Source organism: Protopterus annectens, chromosome 10.part0 (genome assembly GCF_019279795.1).
Source record: "Protopterus annectens isolate FY-2018-M chromosome 10.part0, PAN1.0, whole genome shotgun sequence".
Taxonomy (NCBI): domain Eukaryota; kingdom Metazoa; phylum Chordata; order Ceratodontiformes; family Protopteridae; genus Protopterus; species Protopterus annectens.
The window spans coordinates 1,589,362,759-1,589,380,098 of NC_056744.1; the positions used below are offsets into that span (position 1 = coordinate 1,589,362,759).

At 39.0% G+C, this 17,340-nt stretch overlaps 1 protein-coding gene across 1 annotated transcript in view; it reads right to left on the reverse strand.

Annotated features, from left to right (window-relative positions):
• Positions 1 to 17,340, reverse strand: part of LOC122813760 (general transcriptional corepressor tupA-like) — a 339,582-nt gene that overhangs the window by 228,660 nt on the left and 93,582 nt on the right. The window contains exons 4-5 of the mRNA XM_044086245.1: positions 14,487 to 14,622; positions 7,201 to 7,390 (exon numbers count right to left, since the gene is read on the reverse strand). Of these exons, the coding sequence (XP_043942180.1) occupies positions 7,201 to 7,390; positions 14,487 to 14,622 (326 nt within the window). The remainder of the gene's footprint in view (positions 1 to 7,200; positions 7,391 to 14,486; positions 14,623 to 17,340) is intronic.

Sequence of the window (17,340 nt, forward strand, 5' to 3'; positions counted from 1 at the left end):
ATGTTGTCTGTGTTCCGACTTACACTAATTAGTGTCTGTTCTTTTTCATCTTTATCTTCCCTCCCCAAATTTGAAAACTACTTGCATACTTTCAGAAATCATTAACAGAAATCATTAACTTTTAGGCTTAAAGAAAGCAGTGTTCTGGCTTTTATTGCCCTAATAGCTTGCTTCCATGGAAAGATCAGGGGAAAAAAAAGAAATACTGCGGTCCTCTGTTGCAGCATGGAATGAGAAACTAAAACATTTATTGCAAAGGAAAATGTTTCATTATAGTTGGTGTTCTCATATTTACTTGTTTCTACTTAAAATTTCTTATTAGATTATGCCAACAGTCTTAATCCAGAGAGTCACCTATGCAAAAGAAAACATCAGTTCTACATATTAGACATATATTATGTGTATGTTTAAACCCACCCCACCTCAATAATCCAAGGAATAAAGCCTATTAAGTTAAACATGTTTTTATCTAGCGTTTCCTCTCTTTTTGGTCTGTAATGCCTATATTTCTTAAAAAAAAAAAAAAGAACACACAGAAAAAGATGGAGAAAGAAAAAAGGCATCTGTTTACCTTAATAACTTTTATCACATACAAGAACAACTAAAATACTATAAAATATGCAATTTATACTGTGAAAAGTTTCATGAAATACTGTTAAGAAAATAAATAGTTTTACTTAGTTTCCTTTTCCTTTTTCCTCCCCTCCCCTCAAAGTCCTTCCAAATACTAATGACATGAAGTGAGGCAAACACCTTTCAGTTCCTCACACATTTACAAAGTCAACAAAACTCCACCCTTTCAACTTATTCTTATACAGCTGTATTTCACAAATGTGACTGATGGTTTGCAGTCTCACATTTATTCACTAATTTTCATGTTGCTGGTCTTCTTCCTGTTTATCTACATCTCCAAATTCCATTTTCAGTTTTAATTCCATGGTGCACCCAATTCCTCTGGTTAACTCTTGTGTTTTTCTACATCTGTCATGCATTTTCCTTTGGTAGAACAGAAAAGATATCACTGGCAAAGTCTTTCAGTGTACCCTAGTTAAAAAGCCAGCATGGGTACACCAACAACCCCACAGGGGTAAAAAAATAAAACATTTTAATGAAAAATATAATTAAAAATAGTTGAGCGTTTTCATCCCTAGTAGTATGGGACTTCATCAGAACAAACAGAACATTACAAAACTCAGAATGATACTTGCTAAGACTGACATAAAAGATTTATTTTCTTGTATAGCACATGAGGTGGGATGAGAGTGGTTTCATGACTTTGTAAGCACCCAGAGCACTTTTGATAATTGTAAGGTCTCTATGATTTGTGATTTTGTGGACCTTGTTTTGAGAAATAATTTGGTCTTTTTTGAAAGGGAGAATTACAAACAGAAAAGCAGTAACAATGGGAGCTGTATCTGCTCCCATATATGCTGATATTGTTATGCGTTACTGGAAAAAGAATTATGGTTTGACCTCTACCTTTGCCAACAAATTGGCAGCCTACTTTAGATACCTTGATGATATTTTTGTCATCTGGAAAGGCATCGAAATTGAACTTAAGGGGTTTTTGATTATTTGAACAGCAGTATCACATTTTTAAGTCAAAGTAAACTTTGTTGTCACCATGACTCACACGTGCAAACTGAGCAAAATTATGTTTCTTCAGACTCTTCTTGTCCTCACATATCATTTTTCTATTGACAAGATCAATTATTTGGACATTCTGTTGGAAAAGGATTATTCACGTAAGAGATTTAAGTCTGGTCTTTATCAAAAGCAAACAAATTCCAATAGTTTTTTACACTTTGACAGTTGCCACTCCTGCAGGCAAAAATGCAGTTTAGTCAATGGGCAAATGGTCCAGTTAGCTAGATTGATTTTGGATAATGCTGATATGGCTATTGAAATAGAAAAATTAAAAACCACATTCCATGAAAGGGGCTACTTGGACTGTTTATTAGAAGATCTCCCTCAAGAAATTTTGAGTGGAAGATGTTCCAAATTTCTTCTCATTTTGGGTAATGGGATGCCTAACAATCTTAAAGGATCCACTAGTGGTAATAATGGGAAGAGATAATTTTTCTAGGAATATTGTTTTTAGGTATTCCCAGGATAGTGGTATTATTATGAACTTAGGGTTAACTGGAAAATACTGTGGGTCGATTCAGCAATTGCAGAGATTGCAGGTGGTGTGCCTCATTTTACTTTCAAGAGGAATAGCAACATTTAAGAAAGAATAGAGAGATTATTGTAACACTATTTCATACCCTATGATGGCCTCCTAGGTACTAGAAACTGAGGAGCTTGTCAGCAATGTGGTTTTATACATGGGGGGGGGGGTGTTACTAATTTACCCACCATCAACTTTGTTTTTCGGTTTTAAGCAAAATTATAACTGAAATACATCAGGAATCATTTATTTAGTATTTTGTGATGCCTGCTTTGCCTTTTATGTTGGCAAAACTGAACACCCTCTCTGTAAGAGAATTTATGAACATCTTTACGATGTTAAAAACAAAAACGAGAACAATACCTTTGTACAAGCATAAGACTGCTTGCATAACACATTTTTATTTTTTGTTATGGATCATTTAGAATGCTAGATTTGGATAAAATACAAAGAACTGTTATGGCAGTTGCAACTCAATGTGAGTGATAAGCCTGGTCTCGATTGTGTTTATATTACTAGTGCTTTGAAACTTAGAGCAATTCTTGTATAGTAATACTTAATACAGCATGGTCATTTTTATAGGGAACAGACTCAGCTTTTTATATTTTGGGTTTCTCTATGCCACAGTCCTTTTTATTGACTTATTGTTCTGATTATTGGTGTTAAAACATTTTAATGTTAACATCTCATTGCTTTATTTATGTAATGCTTGTCTGTATCTTTAAATTACAATTGTCCATTAATTAGGGAAGTGTTTCCAGCCTTTGGTTGTTTAAATAGCTGAGTTTTGTATTTTGGAATGTTTTGTTTGTTCTGATGAAGTCCCATACCACTAGGGATGAAAGTGCTCAACTATTTTTTATTATATTTTTCATTAAAATATTTACTTTTTATCCCTGTGTGGTTGGTGGTGTACCTGAGCTGGCTTTTTAACCAGGATTCTCTGTTTCGGTGGCTTTATTTCTTCTGGTTGGTGTGTTGCTTTTTCAAAGTCTCTCAGTGTGTTTTATTATCAAAAGAATAAGAAGGAGAGTCCCCTTCTGCTTGACGGCTCATTTTTTGTTAGGCAAATTTTGCATTTCCTCCTTAGCCTGTTCTGCATCACAAAATGGCTTTGATACCCAGGAAAAATATTCTGAAGACAGCTGGAAACAGCAACTTGAACCTCACACCTGCCTCTTGATATTCCCTGATTACTGGAATAAATTTGTTTTTCTTCTGCCTGGTCTACAGTGTATAATCATTTTCCACAAACACTCTAGTGTGTCCAACTTTTAATCCTTTGCCCTGATGCCACAGTTTTGTCAGGATCAACTTTTTTCTGATGATAGATTTGTTTCTTTACTAATAAAGGTTTTGTACTGGTATTCCAGAGCAAGAATAATTAATTGAAAGGACATACCGTGTGTATGCTCCAAATATGGCCACGAGAAATCAGCCAGTTGTTTATTTCATAAATTTAACACAGTCTGCTCCTTCAGAGATTTTCTGCTGTTCCAGAGAAAGTAGATTTTTCCCGTGCACTCTCTCCTCTAATTCTATCATTTTTGAAACATCTCTTTTTGAGCAGTCTCATACTCACTCAGCCTTTTTTTTTTATTTTGACCTCTGATTTTTGCATTTTTATAATCTCATGTTAATATTCTAGCCGTTTGTTATTTGAATTGATATACTTCCTCAGTGTGTCATTTATTTTAAACAGCTCTGAGCACACTTGACTTATTTTTTCCCCTCCATTACCAGAAGCCATATCTTGTACCAAAGCTAGAGCTTCAACTGCTTTTTGCTGAACAGCTGCAGGATTCTTCCCAGTCAGTGTTCTCTCTTCATCATTTCTAGCTAATTTTCTTTCAGACTTTCTAAGTTTCTTCTCTGCAGGCATTCAGGCAGTATACTTACTAGCTAGTAACTGAATTTTTCTAAAGGTGACAGTATCTCTGGTTGTCACTTCTCAGTTTCTGTTTTGACACTGGGAGAGCTGAAATTATGCTGTTGATCAGTGTCCAGCCATCTTGGAAGCACACTAAAAACATCTTTGAATATAAACATTTCCCTACCTAGGAAGGAGGAACTGGTTCTATCACTCTCTGGGACAGCATGTAATGAAGGACAGGTGAAAATAAAAGAGTCCAGTCTAGTCTAGTAGATGAGGAATTACCCCTGTAATGCAGGAATTTTCTCCCATTGACATCCGTAATGTTGATGAATGATCTTCAGAACCCGTTTGTCTAAAACTAACTGTTGCCAAAGAGAAAAGTGAAGATTCAGATTTTATGGAAGAGAAAGGGAACTGCCAGGGTGGGAGAGATGGGGGGGGGGGGCAAGGTCCCTTAAATTGTTATTCTGACTTGCAGGACTGTCCTTGGTTATTCTTATCCAGTATTCTTTCTGGAACCCCCTTGTCATTTCTTCTTAAACATATGTTTTTGGAAAAATTGTATGAGTGGTTAGAGAATCTGTTAGAAAATTTGGAAGTGGGATGAAAATCTCAGAGATTCCCTGTATCAACCTATTCCTTTCATCACACTTATTGATCCTCTCTACAGCAGAGGAACCAAATTAAATCTCTATCCAAAGGAGAACTTAAAATCTCAGATTTACATAATCTGGGAGATTCTGAGAATGCAGCCAGGCAAACCTCTTTAAAACAGTACCAGTAGCATAGATCTGGAAGAACTGAGTCATACTAATGCACACACTGTAAACAATGAGTAGTAACCTATACAATTGAAGAAACTAAATTATTTAAAGCAGATTTTCCTCACAAGACGAAACTGCACACAAAATATTCCCCATACTTTCACATTTAGTCAGAATAAGCTTCAAACACGAGTCTGACAATTCAAAATTCTGAAAATCAAAGTTGCAGAAGTATACACATTGCCCCCTACTTATCAATGATGGTCACATCCTTATCAGAAAAAGTAGGATTAGAATTAACTAAATGTTGCAGCATTGGATTAACTAAAGTTATAGCTGGGTCACATTTGGGAAGAGTGTATAAAAACATAAAAGATCGAGGTACTTTATACATTTTATCTACTTTTTTAGGGGCAGCTGGCTGACTATCAGGAAAATTTCAGGCAGTCACACGCATATCCTCCAAAGCTGACACTACTGGAGAAACTGGTGACGGTTCTAGAAAGTCCTTCTGTAAAAGCTCATAGTTATTTTCTCTGGGAGTGGAAACTTCACTAATCTCCTATTGAAAATACTGGCACATTCCAGAGAAAGAGAAACCTCCACATGGAGAATCAGAAACTGAGTCCTTCTCTGAGTCTGAATCAGAAATCTGAGGAATCTTCTGCTTTCTGTTCAAATTCACAACGTTGACTCTCTTCAGGACAAAAGATATCCTTCATTCTATTACAAAAAGCCACTTTACAAGAAGGATCAATAGCCTGAATTATACCCTGAGCTAGACCCAGTAAACTATTCCTGTCTAAGTAAATTTGAAAAGTAGTAGATAAAGTTTAGTTTTCGGTTTCTTTTTGACAGGAAAATGGGGCAAGCGGTGTTTTTTATTAATAGCAATAGCAGCTTCCCCAGGGATAGGCATAACATTCTGGCAAAACAGGGAAGTCTTCCCTTTTCCATCTCCCAGGACCAACAAGGGTGAATCTTGCCCACTGAGGAGACCCCCAACAGCCGAAGAGGACATGGCTAAACCCTGGTCCGTAGTGGCTGTAGGTGCTACACCAGTGGGATCTGGAGTAAAAGATGAGAGGGCTGAGGAACAAACAATGGCCACAGCACTATCAACCATTTTTGACTGAGGCAAATTGCTAGCCTACTGTGGTGACAAAGGCTGTTTGCCTAACTTTTTCTTTTTGTGGCTGGAAGAAGGACTGACAGTGGGACCAGTAAGTTCTCCATGATGAAGCCAAAAATGATGCATCTTTCCTGGGGAAAACAAGCAGCAAAAGCCGTAAAGATTACAATTAAAACTTTTTCAAAAGTCACTTTTTCACACAAAACACAGTAAAACATACTTTAAAACATGTTGCTAGCCCCAAAAAGTAAAATAACACAAATTCTCCACAGAAAAAAAAAAAGACAGAAAAAATGCAGTTTTTTATAAAAAAGTACAATATAGTTTCATGAAAGTCCATTAAAATGCATACTCCTAAATTAAAAAATAACTTTGCTGAGCGAGAAATTATTAATAAACATGTTTTTTTTAAATGGTAAGTTTTTCCTCAAAGGGAACTTATCTGTCCAGGAAAGGAAGAGTACAAGACAACCATCGATCCTTGAAAGCTTCAGAGAAAAATAGTCTTCCATGGCAGAAAAGCTCTGAAGGACTTGCCATCCAACCCTGTCTTTTTTGTCAGCTCATCCCATGGCTGACTGTTTGGGTGTGTTGAATGTGCCTTGAAGCTTTGGAAGTCGACAAACTGTAATATCCTATGCAGAATATAACCCATATAGGTAAAGTTACTGCAAAAGTGATCAATATGCTAAACACAGACAGTTCTCTGGAGGATGACAAACCCAAAAATAAGGGGCCAATGCAATGATGCACACAGTAGTCACTAAAACAGCAAAGTATAGCATCTTCTTTCCCATCCAGATAAACTCTTTTACCTAGGTGTCTCTCTGCTCATAAAATGACAGAACACTTTTTTCTCAGTTATACATATTGAGCCAGTCTACCTCTGTGCCTATCAGGTCCTACAATTTGCATTAATAAATATCTCTTGAATGTTTCTGAGTTTTATCTACCTTCAAACCAGTCCTCAAAACTAAGCCAGACACTAGTACGGCTCTTCTAATATATCCATGGTGAGCTAACAACTAAACTCTGAATGAGTATATACTCTTGACAGTCCAGCCTTGTCACACAGCACAAAACAATTCAACACTGCTACTGAATAGTCAGCAACAGTGCCAGACCACAGATCATTCCTGCAAACAACTTAATTGTCCATCCACATTTCAGACCATATGGTCATCCAGCTACACTGCAGGACATTAGATGATCTAGATGCACAGCAGATTACTTGGCTGCCATTTTGAGTGTCACTTACCTTGGCTGGCAAACATTAATAGTCTCCTTTGTTTCAGTATCATAGACATAGATTCTAGTGGAAGATCCTGCAGTAGTGAAGCGGGTTCCTGAAGAATTAAATGCCACTGTGAAGGTCTGTCTGTCCTCCAGAACTGTGGATAAACATGACTGGGTAGAAACATGCCAAAACTTCACATAACCACTTGCATCTTGGTTAAAAAAAACATAAAAAAAGAAAAGAGAGAAATAGAGCAACAGTAAGCCAGAATGGTACACAACAGAGGTATTGCAAGCTACAAAATGCTTTTTGATAAATCCGTCAAGATGGAGGGAAGTGAAGAAAAATGAATGAACAACACCTCAACTAAAGTCAATCTGTCTTTGAAGCAACAGCCAATGTATTTCTTTCACATTTTGCTGAACTTGTTACATTACTCCTCCCAGTTATTGCCAACCATTTACAAAAATGACTACCCCACCACTGTAGAGAAAATCATTCAATGGATCTGTGCCTATAATGACAATGACGTCCCTATAAAACAGCAGATTTTAGTCCAAAATGATGTCAGTTTCTGCTCCCATTTCACAAGTACTATACACTTATTAATGCAGAAGAATGCTGTATCTGCACATGTGGATAAATAAAGGGCTGTGATCATCACTAGTTAGTCCCTCACCTTTAACAAGCACTGAATACATCTTGCTATGGGGAAACTTGCACCACCCTTGCCTATAACTATACATTTCTGTTTGTGCAAACAAAGGGTTTCAGTCTTCAGTACTGCGAGTCCCTCCCTCACCTTTCATTAACAACGAAACCAAAGGATCCACAGGGAGGGAGTCAACTACAGGATGCCTGGAGTATTATCTCAATGACTTGGATGATCAAAGTCTGGTCAGGGCTACCCATCATCATGTGGGGTGAATATGCGGTTCCCCTTTATAATCTCAAAATATTGATATCTTGAATTTCAGTATTTCGAGACAATAAAGGTGAATTTTTAAAATAGCAAAAGTGCACAATCACAAATTTTAATATCTCAAATTCGTGGTTATGGCTTTACGCTACATTAGGTGCGGTGTTTTGTGTGGATGATGTCCGGTGTCATGCGTGGATTTAGATGAAATTTAAGGTAAGTGAGTGTTTTGTAAGGGTTTTGGGGGGGGGGTTTGAGTGTATGTGAGTGTGTTTGTAAGTTGTACATGTGGGTTAGGGTAGGCAGGTGAAAGTACGAGTGTGTAAGTGTCGGATGTGTTGGTGTTTGTATATATGTGTGTGTGTGTGTGTGTGTGTGTGTGTGTGTGTGTGTGTGTGTGTGTGTGTGTGTGTGTGTGCGTGTGCAAGGGACTGTAGAATGTCTGGGTGTGAGTTTACTTTCTTTTTCTGTTTGTGCGATCTCGGAGTTAGTATATATAAGTAGGGGGTGTGGGTGGTGCAGCCCCACACATGAGGGGTGCAGAGGGACTTGCCCCCCTGCTTATTTGTAGTGTAGGTTTGTGGATGTGTGGTGTTATGTTTTTGTGTGTTTTTTTGTTTTGTACTGTGGGTATTGTGGTGTATGTGTGGTGTGGTTTATGCTATGTATTCAGGATTTCAAATTTCGCAGTTTTGGGCTATCTGTGTTTTGTGGATTCACCTTTATGGTCTAGAAATACTGAAATTCGACATTTCAGTATTTTGAGATTATACAGTGCATCCGAATATGCCTCACTATGATACCCAAATAACTGATAGTACATCATAACGCTGCCAGGCAAGATCCACAGCATGCTGTATACTAGCTCAAGCTCTGTCCACAACAAGATGGAGCATTCATTCTGACTTATCATGTGACAGTGACCTTACATTTATCAAGTTTAGTTACAATTTAGTTAGCTCCATGTTGTAGAAGGATAAAGTCCTGACTATAGCTCTGGGGACCTGAGTTTGAGAAGTGGTTCAGCTGTTTGATGCAGCGGTTTGGAAGCATGGGTGTACCCATCCTGGGGATGTGGGGGTTGGTTCATGGCTGGCTTGTTAAATGTCTTGCATGCAGATTTGAGCTAGTACAGGGAGGACTTGGGAGGAGTCTGCCAAAGCTGGAGACCGTAGCCCTTGCTGCCACATGTGAAGGAATGTGTGTACACAGTTCTAAGGAGCCTAGATGGTCCTTTCATGATGCAGATACTCTTTCTATCACCAGCGGTGGGGTTAGGGTCATAACATATGTCCTCAGTTGCCAGAATGCCAGTGAGGGCATATGCAACCCTCATGCCTGCCTGTATGACTGCTTTCCTTTGGAGGTTCCCACCTCTGAACAGCACTGGCCATATACACATCTTGGTCATGGCTTACTGGTCAGCAGGCATGATGGCAAAAAGACTGTGAGGAAAAAAAATTTAGTCTCCATCTAGCAGTAAAAGCTTTCCTACACAGATTTCACAAACGTCCTTGACAAATTAATGTTTGCCACCTGACCTAGTTAATGCTCTGAAACTTTAACATTTGCAATGATAACAGTTCTGTAACAATTGTTAAAAATTCTGATTAATTCTGAAGGAGCTGAAGTTTTTTCTGGCCACTCAATGGACTTGAGTTTTGAACTAGCGTTAATCACTTCTGATTTGGTGATGGAAAGCAGTCTCTTGATCCAATCACTATGTAGTCCACTTCAACTTGGGATTCTTCCTCGGGAGGTTACACTTTCCTGAAGTGGTCTGGCAAAGCATCAAGTTATGTGTAGTGACTTAGCTCCTTAACTTGACAAGCTCACTCTACAGCAGAATTTGGATGATTCTGAATGTTTAGTGTTCTGTGTACAAACTGTGCAGTCCAGATTTTTGAATAAACAGATTAACATTTTTTTGCCTCAGAGTGTGATGCTGCTGTTTTGTGTTATTTATTTATTTTTTGGGGGGGGGGGTATGTCAGATTAGGCTGTGAAGATTCTTCAAGGAGCTTTGAGTGGGCTGAGAAGTGACATTGTGCGTCAACAAGCTGGTTCTAATATTAGTCAATATATTGACTATTCTGAGGTCATTGCACTGATATCAGCCTTGGGCCCAACTACATGAGGAGTGGACCCAAAGTAAGACTATGCTTGCTTTATCTTGTCTGAATGATCTTGGGCCAATATTATTCCATGACTGTTTGGCCTTAACCAGCTCTGTGGTGCATAGGAATAAAGCCCTGACTGTGACCCAGATGACCTGAGATTGACTAGTGATCAGGGCATTAGAGGACCCAGCTAGGGAGGGTCAGAGAGAGAGAGTGGCCAGTACTAGCTCACTCATCCTGATGGGACAAATACAGCATGGTCTACTGCACTGCTGACACAAGAAGAAGGCCAAGCATCATAGTAAAAATGGCAGAGACACCTGCCTACCAAGCATCATGTTCACACAGTGTACAGAGATTATGTGCATATAATGAAATATGCATGCAGCCTGCAGAGCCACATGCTCCAGGGATCTAAACCTTATCATCACAATAAACAAAACATGCTGGAGGGATAGATTCCTGACCCAGAGACTCCCAAGACTCTGGAATAGACTGCCCATACATGTCAAGCAGAGCGCCTCCTTGGCCCCCTTTAAAAGGAATCTTGACGATTGGATGGGAGAAAGGAAATTCACCCTGGGGATCACATCAGTCGCCCTGCTAGACAGGGGTCCAGGGAAGTAGTGTGGGAAGAAATAGCCAGGGAATTGTTATGGCTAGGCTTGTATAGGCCCTAGGGCCAATAGCCTAGTACCAACCTATGAACCTATAAGGGGCAACTGCACATCAAGGCTGCTGTGAGGCCTGGAAAGCTGAGGCAAGCAAAGACTCCTAATGGCTGCCTGGATAATGGCCTGCTGTGATCAACTCTTACCCAAAAAGAGAAATAAATGGGTATGACTGGATAAAAGCAGATGATAGTCTGCAAGCACAACTGATAAAAAGATTTAGAAAAAAAAAGGATTTTGCACCTGCCCCTAAGGATTGGTGTATTTTCTACATCATTATCATGAGGGCTGCTGATACTATACATGCTTTCACTTAAAGAAGTCAGTCAGTACAGCTAGTTTAGATGTCAGTGCTTTGCAAATGATACCCACCTAAGCCTCTCATTCACTGAAAGGTATATAATAACTCTTGATACTCTCAAAGACATTCTGCATGCCATCCTAGAGTACATTAAAATCAGGCAGCTTAGTCCCTGTCTCTCTAGAATTGAAGTTATGACCACAGAAGTGACCTAAAGGCTATCTGCATCTTCATATTTTCTCCTACGACCATCTACTGTATACTGCAAATAGGTCTGGGTTTGTGTCGTGGTGCCAGACTTTGGCTTGATCATTAATGATCTACTATGAACGTATCTTGGTGTTTTTATCTGAGGAACACTGCCCAGATCAAGTATCATCCTCTATTTGATGACCCTGCAACACTTGTCTATCCTCTAATCTCCTTACTTTTGGACTACTGCAGTATCACATAATTAAGGTTTCCTTACAATGACCTTAACCACCTGTACTAGGTCCAGAACTCTGCAGCCAGGACTTTTGTAGGTATGTTCAGTGATGCTTAGACTAGTCTTACACTGTAGGATCATGCATTGACTACCAGAGTTATTGAGATCAATAAGTGACATGGGTCCTATTGGTCTAAAAGAGTTGTTAGTTCCTACTTCACTGGCTCAGCTGATAAGGGAAAACTATTAGTTTCCAGGATGCTGCTGAAACTATCTGGTGCATGTTCTTTTACCTTACCAGGCTGTGCTTTTATGGAATTTGGATACAGTTCATGTCAGCAAATCACTTTACATCAAACCATGAACCAATGTCCATCTCAAACAATCTTTCATCGAAATCCATTTGCATGGGGACAAATTCCCACATCCCAATGCAGGGGACTTTGCCCCCTGCATCTTCTAAAGTAATACAACTATGAAGATGCAAACCTTCAGATGAAGTCAGAAAACATTTTGATAAAAGTCCATTTGGCAAGAAAGACTCAGTTGTTAGTGTCTCGATGTAAAGCAACATGCTGATCTAAAAAACATAAAAAGATATAGACAAATACTCTAACTTGGTAACTTCAGGAGTGTACCATTGGGTATCCTTTAGAGATCTCTAAAGACATACCTTTTTCACAACTCTCATTTTTATAGGAATGTTGTGCTAGCTGCAGACAGCTTTTATTATTTTCTGGTTTCACCTGTTTTAATTGTTTATATTTACTGAGTGGTTATTTGTCTAAGGAGCTATTTTATTCTGTCATGCTTTGGCTTAAGTTGTGAATAACTGCCTTGTTCATGACATACAGAAAGGCAAGGTGTTGACACCATGTCACAATACCTGAAACAATGTCTTTTCCATTACTTCAAGGCTCTCATTTCACAACTACCAACATTACCAGCATATACAACTTTTTTTTTACTAGCTGTGCTATCCACTGCAGTCCCATACAGATTAATCTTGCTGTGAAAACCATGCATGATACTTCTCAATTTATTTGCGCTCAGTAATTCTGGACAAAGCCAAAAATAATGGGGGTGATGGACACAAAAGCCCCAGATCAGGGATAATGTTTAAATATTACTCTAATTCTCTTAAACAAAGTTAACGGAATAAAAGGTTTTGCATCAATATGCATCATATTAAGTATAAAACACCAATGTCAGGCACTACTCACTGAGTGTATTACCTCAATGAATTACCAGAAAATTAAAAAGTTTATGAGGGACGGGGTAAAAATATAAAACAAAAATCAGAGATGTTATGCAAAATCAGGAATAGTTAAGAGGTATACCCTGCACTAATGCATGCTGATACAGGCTAGCATATGATCACTTGCCCCTGTGCTACGTAATCCCAACACCAGCAATCTGTTTAACTACTACAGTCAACATCCTACTGTTAATAATTCCTTAATACATTGCTGTGCTTCAAACTCTAAAATTCTTCCTTTAATTCAGCATGAGTGTTTATACCTAAGCACTTTAAAAAATACAGCAAAAAAGTACAACATAGCAGAAGATAAAATAAATATATAGTAGTAAATATGTAACATTACTATGACAATACTTTTATCCGATTTACATTAATTAGTAAAAAATGTAAACCAACTCAATTAATAAAACATTTAAAAATTTGGTATATGAAGCACTGGTAACTAAAACTGAATTGAAACATTTTCAAACAATATTTATAAAGGCTTAAGCATACAAAGGCTCAAGCTGCTTAAATAAAAGTAATCAATTCCACCTTCTTGGTACAATAAAATAGTCAAGAGTCATAACCTCCCACATTCAGGAAATACTCGGCAGAGTTGCACACACATGTACCAACAAGGGTCAAAATCAAGAATAAATTTAAAAATCTGCAGGCTTAATGATCCTTCCTTAACTCCAGAAAGCCAACATTTCATCCACTGTCAGCAGAATATTAACTGGTATAAACTCTCAAAAGACTAACTGATTCAATTCAGTAGTTAATAGCCAGACTGAAGACGGAATACATTCTGCTCCCAAAAAACTGAACAGTTGCTGTAAGATAAAAAAAAAAAAAAAAAAAAAACATAAAAGCAAAAGTTATAAATGTTAAAGGCATAAAGCTAAAACACAACACAGCAGTCTGGTGCAAAGAACTAACAACAATGCATCAAGAACTGTTGGCAAAGCAGTGTCAACACTGTACAGACAATACAGTGCTAAATTTAAAACAGGAAAGTACTATAAAATACCACTGCAGTTGACATAATTTGTCACAAAACCCCAAGCTAGTGGCAAAATTATGTAAATGTTTCAACAAAGTATCATTTGCACACATTAAAAAATGAAAAGCAGCATAGCAACTTCAGGAACTACAGCAAGTACAAGCAAATGCCACTAAAACTGTCACACCATTAAAACAGCAGCAACATTGTAGAGATATTATAAGAAAGCTATAAACAAATACCAAACGTCACAGCACAAACAGCAAAGAGTCTATCAGATAAGGCTAGAAAATCCAGATTAAAGACACCATTGTTTCTGTAGAATCAAAGATGGCAGTAGCAATGCATTACTAAGTGCATACAAAAGAGTACAAAAGGCAACACAATATCTTACCAAGAAGACTACAAAAAAACAAAATAAAAAACAGGAAAAACATATAAAAATGGAATATTCAGGTCCACAAAAGTTAAACAATAAAATGAAGTGCATAGGTAGAGGGCACAGGTAACAAATACTGAAATGGCTACAAATTTTGCCTTTTGGCATCTGTCCACTCCTCCTCACCTCCCTTCATCATGCTCTCACATGAAAAACACAAAACAGACAAATCAAAGAATCTCACAAGAGGCCGCGATGATATCCCCAGTAAGGGCTGGGGCTTGTGGAAGAAACTGAAGCTGTGTTACTGGCAGTCCCGAGTTAATGGTGTCTTCGTCACTAAGATGATAGACACATGCACCATCAGACCTTTGGTAAATCTGTGAATGTAAAGCATAATTGTGACTTATTTCATTTTTGATAACAAAGTACAGTTGTGTAAAATTTTACCATAACAGTAGATGTCCTTATCTTCACTGTTGGTGTATCCCTTACAACAGGGATCCCCTGCCAAATGTGATCAAACATTCGGCCAGTATACCAAATCCTTTAGGTTCCTAAGGGTACACCGTACATCACACATGTGCTCCTCATGTACAGCATAGGACATAAAGGTGACATCTGGATGCATCATCCTCAGAACTGACAGCCCCAGTAAGAATGCCAGTCCAAGGATTTGAGAGGTAACAAGCACATCCAGAAGGGAAAAGAACCAGGGGGAGGAGAAGGGAGGGAGTGAATACTGCAACAGTGAAGAGAAGAACATCTACCATTATGGTAAGATTTTATACAACTGTACTATATCCTTCCATTTCACTGTTGCAGTATTCCTTAAAATAGGGAGAGTGCAAAAGCTCAGGAAGAAGAGAGGGAGGAGGAAGGACCAATAGACCCCTTTAGGAACCCATGAAGAATAGCCCCAACAAAACCAGCTCTAGCCCGGGATATCACATCCAACTTATAGTGCTTGGTAAAAGTATGCGCAGAATTCCCGGCAGCTGCCTCAAGAATAGAGTTAGAATTTAAACCCTTGAAAAAAGCAGCAGAAGAAGCCACACCCCCTAGCACGATGAGCCTTAACAGAAGAAGGAAGGCTCTTGCCATGAAAAGAATAACAAAAAAGAAATGGCTTTAGATATCCAAGAAGAAATAGTTGCTTGGAAACAGCCAATCCTAAAAATATAGGATTAAAGGAAAAAAGAATTTGCAAAAAGCTTTGGTCTTATCCAAATAAAATCTGAGTTGTCTATGCACATCCAAAGTGTGTAAAGTCTTCTCACTAGCAGACTGTGGAGAAGGGAAAAAGTGGGCAAATTGATAGACTGATTAAGAGACAACTCATTCACCACTTTGGGCATAAAAGAAGGATTAGTACGAAGGGACACCCTGTCCTTAAGGAAATCTAAAAAAGAACAGTCATAAGGGCCTGAAGCTCAGACACTCATCTGGCAGAAGTAAGGGCCAACAGAAGAACAGTCTTCCAAGAACAATGTTGTAAGGAAGCTGAAGCAGCAGGCTCAAAAGGAACCTGAGTTAATTTCTCCAAAACAGAATTAAGGTTTCAGGAAGGAGGGACAGGCTTCATGGCAGGTCTGATATGAAGGACGCCTTTAAGAAACTGTGTAGACTCAAATCTAGAGGCTAAATGGGGCAAGAAAGGCAGACAAGCAGAAATAGCTGACAAGTGGGCCATAACAGAAGAATAAGCCAACACAGCATTGAGGAGTTCACACAGATAAGAGAGAACCAACAAACATCCATAGAAAGTGGATCCAGGTTATGAGAAAGATACCCAACAGAAAACCTCTTACATTTGCATAAGTAGGATTTCCTAGTAGTGGTTTTCCTGGCCTTCTGCAGGACCCTAAACATGTCCTCAGAAAAAAGTGTCTATATGTAATCAAAATCCTATCACCCACAGTGTCAGCTGAAGAGTGGACAGGTGGTAATGGATGAGAGATCCCTTGTCTTGTGTGAGTAGGTCCTACCTGTGAGGTAACCTATGATAATTGCCCTTGGCTAAATGCAGAAGAAGAGGAAACCAATGTCATCTGGGGCAAAAGGGAGTCACCAGCAGGATCTTGGGACCATCCTGCTTTATCTTGAACAGGACTTTTGGAATGAGAAGAGGGGGAGGGAGGGCATAAAGAAACATCCCCTTCCAGGAAAAAGAGAGGGCATCCACCTTCCAGACCAGAGGATATGGGGCTCTGGCACAAAGAAGAGGAAGTTGTCTGTTCAGAGGGGAGACAAATAGAGCTACTTGAGAAGCACCCCACTGGTGGACAATGTCCAGAAAAAACATCTCTGTGAAGCATCCACTCATGGGATTGTGACACGGACCTGCTCAGACAGCCTGCCACGATGTTCTGACCTGAGGGAATGAAAACTGACTGAAGCATCACTTGATACTGGATAGCTAGCTCCCACACTTGAAGTGCTAACCTGCAAATGAGATGAGATCTTTTCCCTCTCTTGCTTGTTGACATACCACATCACTGTGGTATTGTCTGTAAGTACCTTGAGGGGCCCTGGAATGTAAAGAGGATGAAATGCCTGAAGAGCTAACAGCAGAGCTCTCATCTATTTGACGCTGATGTGGTCTTTCTTTTGTTAGAACGACCAGAGGTCCTGCAATTTTAAAGAACCAAGGGAAGCCCCCCATCCCACATCCAAAGTGTCTGTGAACAGCTCCTGAAAGGGGAATGGAGGTTAAAAAGGAAGCCCTGGATTGAGTGACAGCTGCTGAATCCACCACTGAAATTCCAGCTTGAGGCATGGAAGAAGAGGGACTATGAAATCTACAGGATGAGAGTGCTAAAGCCAAACTGACTTTACAAACCACTGAAGCTTTCATGTGGAGTTTGGCTAGAGGGAGCATAGGAATGGTGGAGGCCATGAAACCCACAGCTCTCTGAAATTCCCTGGCTGTAACTGAGGCCAGAGGAAGAAGGGATTGAAAGAAGGCAATGACAGTTAAGGCCTTGGGAGGAAGCTGGGATGCCAGCAGTGGAACAGTCTGAATCCTGCATCCAAGAAACACAAGATCCTGTGAAGCAGTCAGGAAGGACTTTTGGAAATTTAGAGTGAACCACAGG